Source organism: Carassius carassius, chromosome 49, assembly GCF_963082965.1.
Source record: "Carassius carassius chromosome 49, fCarCar2.1, whole genome shotgun sequence".
In the NCBI taxonomy this organism is placed as follows: Eukaryota; Metazoa; Chordata; class Actinopteri; order Cypriniformes; family Cyprinidae; genus Carassius; species Carassius carassius.
In genome coordinates, this window is record NC_081803.1 from 6,873,342 (window position 1) to 6,880,748 (window position 7,407).

Below are 7,407 nucleotides of genomic sequence, written 5' to 3' on the forward strand. Positions count from 1 at the left end.
ATCTGCTCCAACTCTAATTTCCTACATGGATTATAATAATTTATAATTACACACTCTCCCTCATTTGTCCATATCACTACACTAACATATTCTTGTTCTTTCCCCCCTACACTCACTTCTCTGAATGAAATATCATTTCCAATAAATGTAGCACATCCTCCATCTACTCCATCCCCCCTATCACACCTTACAGAAGCATATCCATCTAATCTGAATTCTAAATTTGGTCTCAACCAAGTTTCCTGTACACAAATAATGTCCGGTTAATTGGGAAGATCATCAATGTACTTTTTAAATTCCTGTCCGTTGGCCATCAAGCTCCTAGCATTCCATTGTAGCAAGAGGACCATTATTAATACTATCCAGTCCCTACTTGCTCCTGGCTTGCTTGACTGTTTAGCTCATTCCTCACCTCCTCCCATGTCAGCTCCCTGATATCTAGGTGATGAATTGCTGCTTTTACAATTATTTGTATTCTCTCAGTTTTAGATTTAACCTCCATAGTTGCATTTATCACCCCTGCTATGAAAGTGACTAACTTCTTTAGATCAACCGTTACGATCTCTTCCTTATCTTGGTCTGGTACTCTTGTATTTTGTCTTTCCTCTCTGTTTCTTTCATCACTCTTACTAACCATTTTCACAGCTTCTGCATATGAGATATTATTTTGAATTTTAGCTCGTTGTACTTCCATTTCCCTTCTCATCACCTCACATCCACCGTAAGCCACACTATGACTACCCCCACAATTACAACACTTTGGTTGTTCGTGATTACAATGACCATACTCATGATCATCTCCACATCTTGCACACCTTCTTCTGCCTTTACATGTTATTGCTGTATGTCCAAACCTTTGACAGTTATAACACCTCATTGGCTTTGGAACATACTCTCTTACACTATAACTCAAAAAACCTAGTGTTACATTCTTTGGGAGTACTTCCTCCTCAAACTCCAGAATCACAAGCTCACTGTCCTTCCTCACTCCCTCCCGAGTTATCTGCATCCTTCGGACACCTTTTAGATGTCCTCCTTTAAGATTTGCTTTGATTTCCTCCATTGTAACCCCGACTAGTACCCCCCATATCACTCCCTTACTCCACATGTTTCCTCTTTCAATTTGACTTGTACTTATTACTTTAAACCTCCCAATTTCTTTAATCCTTCCAGCCCGCTCTCTCTGTTCTTCATTTTTACAACCGATCATTAGATTACCATCTCTCAACACCTTGGCTACTATAATATCTCCGACCTGGTTTCTCAATACAGTTGTTAATTTCACCGGACTTATTGACGAAATTCCCCTCTCCTCACCAAATCTCAATATGATTTTAAACTCTAGTCCTTTCATACCATTATCTTTTATTACTTTCCCATAATCCTCATTACTCCTTGCCCTTTTTGTACTGATCCCAGAAAAAGTGTTTCCTCTTTTGTCCCTCTTTTTTTATCTTCTTGACTTATATCCATACCCCCCTGACTATCATCCATATCGGTGTCCTTCCACTCTGACCCATTCTCAACATAGTTGTGCCTACCCGCTGCCTTCTCCCTCTTCTCCATTTTAGTTGACCTCTTTCCAAACTCCCACTTCCATACGCTCCTTTCTCCGAGAGACTCGTCTCTGCTCGTTATTCACGGGTTTCACCAACAAAACACAAAGTTGCTGAAGTTCCTCGCGCTCCCGAGGACCAAACGCTGCTTGTCTCGCGCGTCGACCGGAAGTCGATCAACCGGGCAACAGCCTTTCAAGAGGGTTCCGCTCGCTGAGCGATTTTGTCACCCGTGAGACTTGCTTCATGAAATAAACCTTGATGTAGTTTAAATAATCATGCTGATAGTTATCACATATATTTATTGATGGTGATCAGTTTCAATACTGATGTCATTTGTGCAAAAGGATGCATATTCATTTCACTAGGAAATGTAGTTACTTTCTAGCTCAGACAATAAGAAAAGGTAATTGTTTTTATCGCAACCTAACTCAGCATAAAATATATGCCATGCATTTGCAAAAGTATGTACTGCGCAAAAAAAAAGAAAAAGTTTTGCAAAAAAATATATATAAAAAGATAGATTTTCAAACTAATGATTTTAATATAAAAATTTGTTTGATAAAAGTAATTAGCATGCCATCCTATTAACACATTTGTATTTAATATAATGTATATTTTGTATAAGACAAAACAAGCATCAATTGTCTTTTAACCAGTTTCCCAGGTGAACAATATTTCATATAATTAGTCATCTGTGTTAATTGGAATGGTGAAGGCATATAAAATACACTTACTTCCAGTTGCAGGAATGTTTGGATTTGTTGGTTCTGTGTGGTGGTTTGATAACGTGAACATTGGGTTTTTGGGGTACTTGTGGGTTTTTTGGCTATGGATCAAGGTTGGAAAAGGTCAGTTTGCTCATTCAATCTATGTTTGTGCACACAAACATTTGCTAATGTGTCTTAAAATTTGTAGGTTACCCTTGCTACTAGTCGTCTTGTTTTGGAGGAATGCTGATGGACTTAAAAGTGAGTCATGCTCTCTCCCTCTTATTTCAAGGAATGTGCTTAGTGAGACTTGTGTAAAAGCCTTCTGTTTTAATTCTATAGGTGGCGCATATTCAGATGCCCATCGTGGGTGGGGTCAGCCTTCTGATGCTCGTTCCCATCATGCAGTCCAGTCTTCCATGTCAGAGGTCCATGTGACTAGGACTTTGCCTGTTGAAGAAGTGGGCTCCAGATTGTTCCCTGCTAAGCCCCTGAAAAGCAAGTCGAAATGGAATCTACCTCAGTTTGTCAAAGGTGGTTCCAGCAGTTATCCGTCAATGTCCCATGCCCAAACTGCTCCAAGCAGCTCTGTCTCAGTTTCCTTGCCTCTGTCCCGGAATCAACAGTCTTCAAGCAGTTTAGCGTTCTCTGGATCAACTGTTCCAGGTGTTGCTGGGGGACTACGTTTGGAGACCCAATATGCTGCAAGTGGTTCTGGACCAGTTTCTACCCTAAGAGAGAGTAGTAGCTATCCTGCCCAGCTTGGTGTTTCTGGCCAATCCACCAGTGATGCTTTGCATGTGTCAAGCTCCCAAGAAACCCAAAGTGCTTTCAGTCAGTCCACCAGTGTCTTGAGTTCCCAGAAGCAATATAGTGCTGCCTCCCAGGTCAGCTCTGGGGCTCAGCTTGGGGCCTCTACTGGTTTGCTCCCGCAGAGAATGAGCAGCTCTTTCAGTGGTTCTGTCCAGTCTCCAGGTACCACAAGTCAGTTTGCCCTTGGGTCTCCATCCTCATATCCAGCTTTATCCCAGTCCTCACCCCAAGGTGTTGCCAGTCAATCTAGTTCACAGAAGCGGCTTACCTCCATCTACCAGGTCAGCTCTGGGGCTCAGCTTGGGGCCTCTACTGGTGTGCACCCTCAGAGAATGGGCAGCTCTTCCAGTGGTTCTGTCCAGTCTCCAGGTACCACAAGTCTGTCTGCCCCTGGGTCTCCATCCTCATATCCAGGTTTATCCCAGTCCTCACCCCAAGGTGTTGCCAGTCAATCTAGTTCACAGAAGCGGCTTACCTCAATCTACCAGGTGAGCTCTGGGGCTCAGCTTGGGGCCTCTACTGGTGTGCACCCTCAGAGAATGAGCAGCTCTTCCAGTGGTTCTGTCCAGTCTCCAGGTACCACAAGTCAGTTTGCCCTTGGGTCTTCCCCATATGATATAAGTGTGTCACTGTCCTCCCCACAAGCTGGTCCATCTACTGTTCCGGGTCCTCAGAAGCAGCTGACCTCTACTTACACTGGCAGCTCTGGCACCCAGGCAGGATCCTCTACTCTCTTCACCCTGCATGGAAGCCCTGCTTATAGATCACGTCAGCCTCAAGGTACCACAAGTCTGTCTGCCCCTGGGTCTCCATCCTCATATCCAGGTTTATCCCACTCCTCACCCCAAGGTGTTGCCAGTCAATCTAGTTCACAGAAGCGGCTTACCTCCATCTACCAGGTCAGCTCTGGGGCTCAGCTTGGGGCCTCTACTGGTGTGCGCCCTCAGAGAATGAGCAGCTCTTCCAGTGGTTCTGTCCAGTCTCCAGGTACCACAAGTCAGTTTGCCCTTGGGTCTTCCCCATATGCTGCAAGTGTGTCACTGTCCTCCCCACAAGCTGGTCCATCTACTGTTCCGGGTCCTCAGAAGCAGCTGACCTCTACCTACACTGGCAGCTCTGGCACCCAGGCAGGATCCTCTACTCCCTTCACCCTGCATGGACCACCTGCTTATGGTGGATCAAGTCAACTTCAAGACATGAGTCACTATGCTGCTAGCAGTCCATATGGAAGCTTGTACTGCAAATGTTCATTGTCACCTCAAGGTGTAGACCATCCCTCTACTGTTCAGAGTTCACAAAAGCAGTTTACCTCTAGCTATGGAACCCAGTCAGGGTCTTCACCATTTACCCTGCAAGGAAGTGTCACTTTTGATGGCTCACAGCCTCAAGGTGTTGCCAGTCAATCTGTTCGCGGCTCTCTCAAGCAGCTTCCATCCACCTTCGTAGGCAGCTCTGGAACCCAGGCAGGGTCCTCTACTGCTATCCTGCGGGGAGGCACTACTTATGGTGGATCATCTAAGCCTCAAGATACAAGTGAGTTTGTTCCTGGCTCTCAGTCCTCTTATGCAAGTGTATCATGGTCTTCACCTCAAGATGTTGCTGGTTCTGGTACTGCTCTTTCTCAGAAGCAGTTTATCTCTACCTTCACAGGCACCTCTGGTAAACCGGTATGATTCAAGTGCCTTTCAGAATTGAAACCCCAATAAAGGTTGATTTGCCAAGCAGTTTGTGTGTGGGGTGTTGTGTATGGGTTTTTTTTCTCCTCTGTAGCAGTTAAAGGGAGCAATGTACAGTTTAACCCCTTCATTGTCAAAGATCAGTAACCACTTCCGCTTATGTCCGTCTAACAGCCCTCTTTAATTTATACTCTTACTTGATCTAAATAAACCACATTGTTAGGCTCTAGCTTTATTTGACCTCAATTTTGATAAAACATTGCAGTGACCATAATTTATGACAGGAGTGCAAAATCTGTCATTTAGAATAGAAATTCACCACACCTTCATATTTGGTCACATCTGCTTCATATTTTTCACTGAATGGTGGCAATGGCTTATTGTCCAAAGATGCATATACAAGGAGAGGTTTGCTCATTGTTGTTTTGTCCTCCTATGCAAGTGTCTCCGTGTCCTCTCCTCAAAGCTGTTGCTGGTACTGCTTGGTTTACAGAAGCAGTTTCTCTACCCCCACAGGCAGCTATAGTAAACTGGCATGATGCAGGTGTCTTTCAGAATTGAAACTCCAATAAAGATTGGAAGAAAGGCGTGTTTTTCTCTGTCTCTGTCTCTGTCTGTCTCTCTCTGTATGTTAAGGAGTCCCTTTTTTAAATATCAGTGAAATTGGTATCCGTTCAATCATGGTGATAAAATGTCAGGGATCTGTATTCACTACAGTTCTTTTATTAGTGCAGCTTTCAGAGTAGTAAAAGCAGAAATTTTAAATCTGTGATCTACTTATGTAGGTACGACTGGGGAATTTGATTTACCACCAGAAACCCATTTAGTGGGTTCACTTTGTAGTTAATTTAATATTTTCAAAAGAATTTCTGAAAACTTTCAAGAGTGTACAAGAAACCGTTCCGGCTCACAGCTTTCACAAAAAAAAACGTAAACGTAAAACCAATTATTTTAGAAAAGGGAAACAAAAGTATACACAGAGCTGGAGATGCAATTTTAATCTCACAGCTTTGTATTTCTCAGTGTATAATTATCCTCCCTGCTATACTACGTACTTTTGTTTCATGGTTGCTGTAAGGAAAAAAAACTATTCAAAACTCTGCACTACAAAAATACAGCCGACACCCAAAACAAAAAAAATACTATAACATGTGATACACTACAGAGAAATTATCACTCTAAAAACGCATGTTATTACCAACCCGTTCTCATCTCAGGGCCTCATATAAGGCCGTTTTGTCACGTCCTTCGGCGATGTATGCCCACGCATATGGTACCCTTTTACGTTTGATGACACGCACATGGCTTTCAACCAACTTCAATGTAAAACCATCCGCAATGTTATTACACTCAGGGCTTCGCCAGTCATCAATTTACCTCATCATTGACTACACGTAACAGACGTTTCCCCCAACAACGACTTACGTTTGATCTATGATTAAGATTGCCTGCACCTGGAGGTCAATGTTTTCCATTATTTATCTTTCAAGAGGAGTCTTTTTGACACTTCCAACACCCTTACCGTCTGTGAGAGACGCTCTGCTTAACCACCTCCAATGCAACCCACCCGTGTGTTACAGGATGCAGTTGGACTTTGCCAGCCAATCCAAGTGCGTGATATCAGGCGCTTTCAGCAACAGTAGCGTGCTTGGGCTACAATTTCGTTTAGTTTTAAATTAGCCTGTTGTAGCCTACTCAATTTAAACGTGAATGTGTGCTAGGTATCCTAACTAAAAACACGACAATATAGGTTCCTATTATTCCTTACTATCAGAGGTGGGTAGAGTACCCAAAAACTGTACTCAAGTAAAAGTAAAAGTACTTCTAGAAATATTTAATCAAGTAAAAGTAAAAGTACTAGTCTTGAATAGTTACTTGAGTAAGAGTAAAAGAGTATCGGATAAAAAATCTACTCAAGTAGTTAGTTACTAGTTACTTTGGGTCATATATACTGAGCCTATTTTTATTTAGATATATAGATAAAATGTATGTAATGTATGTGTGCGTGTATAAATGTATATATTTCATCAGCCTTTACTCCAATTTATGTAATTTATTATAAAACCCTGTCTGTTTACTTAAGTAACAGATATAGGTGTCATGCCATAACATATTTTTAATACAACTGACTTTATATTAAATGTGAATTTAACATTGAAAGTTAATGTGATATAAATATTGCTACTAATCTTTCATTGTTCAGAAAGAGAGCAAATAACATTTACATTATTAAAGATCATTTTCACTGACAGTCTAGATTTCAATCACTCTCAGAAACTCCCATTAAAATCACTGAAACTGTTAACACTGTGAAATCAATATCTTAATTAAAGATTCGTACACACATCTGCACTTTGTTGTTTCTGACGAGAGAATTCGCCAGAAAGAGGTATTCAGTCAGTGAGTGAGTGAAGGAAGACAGGCATTTTAGCGATGACTCATCGGAACACCTCTGATTGGCCAATGCTTTAATAAGCTCAAAAGAATCATGTGTGATTGGTTATAATGCGCAGTGCTGTAAAAACACATCTATCTCTGGCTCAGCGCCAGCAAGCAATCACAGATCTGAATTTAGCAGCTGATGATATCACTTGCTGAACGTACTCGCACCGATGTGATTGTATTAAAATTAATAAAATCTTAATCGGCTAT

General features: G+C 41.9%; 1 protein-coding gene across 1 annotated transcript; it reads left to right on the forward strand.

The window, feature by feature from the left end:
- The first annotated feature begins 2,309 nt into the window (after positions 1-2,309).
- LOC132132950 (mucin-12-like) lies at positions 2,310-4,902 on the forward strand. Its single transcript, XM_059545572.1, has 4 exons — positions 2,310-2,407; positions 2,475-2,527; positions 2,609-4,738; positions 4,850-4,902. Exons 1-4 carry the CDS (start codon positions 2,388-2,390, stop codon positions 4,900-4,902), a joined length of 2,256 nt encoding a protein of 751 aa, XP_059401555.1. The 5' UTR covers positions 2,310-2,387.
- Positions 4,903-7,407: the final 2,505 nt, after the last annotated feature.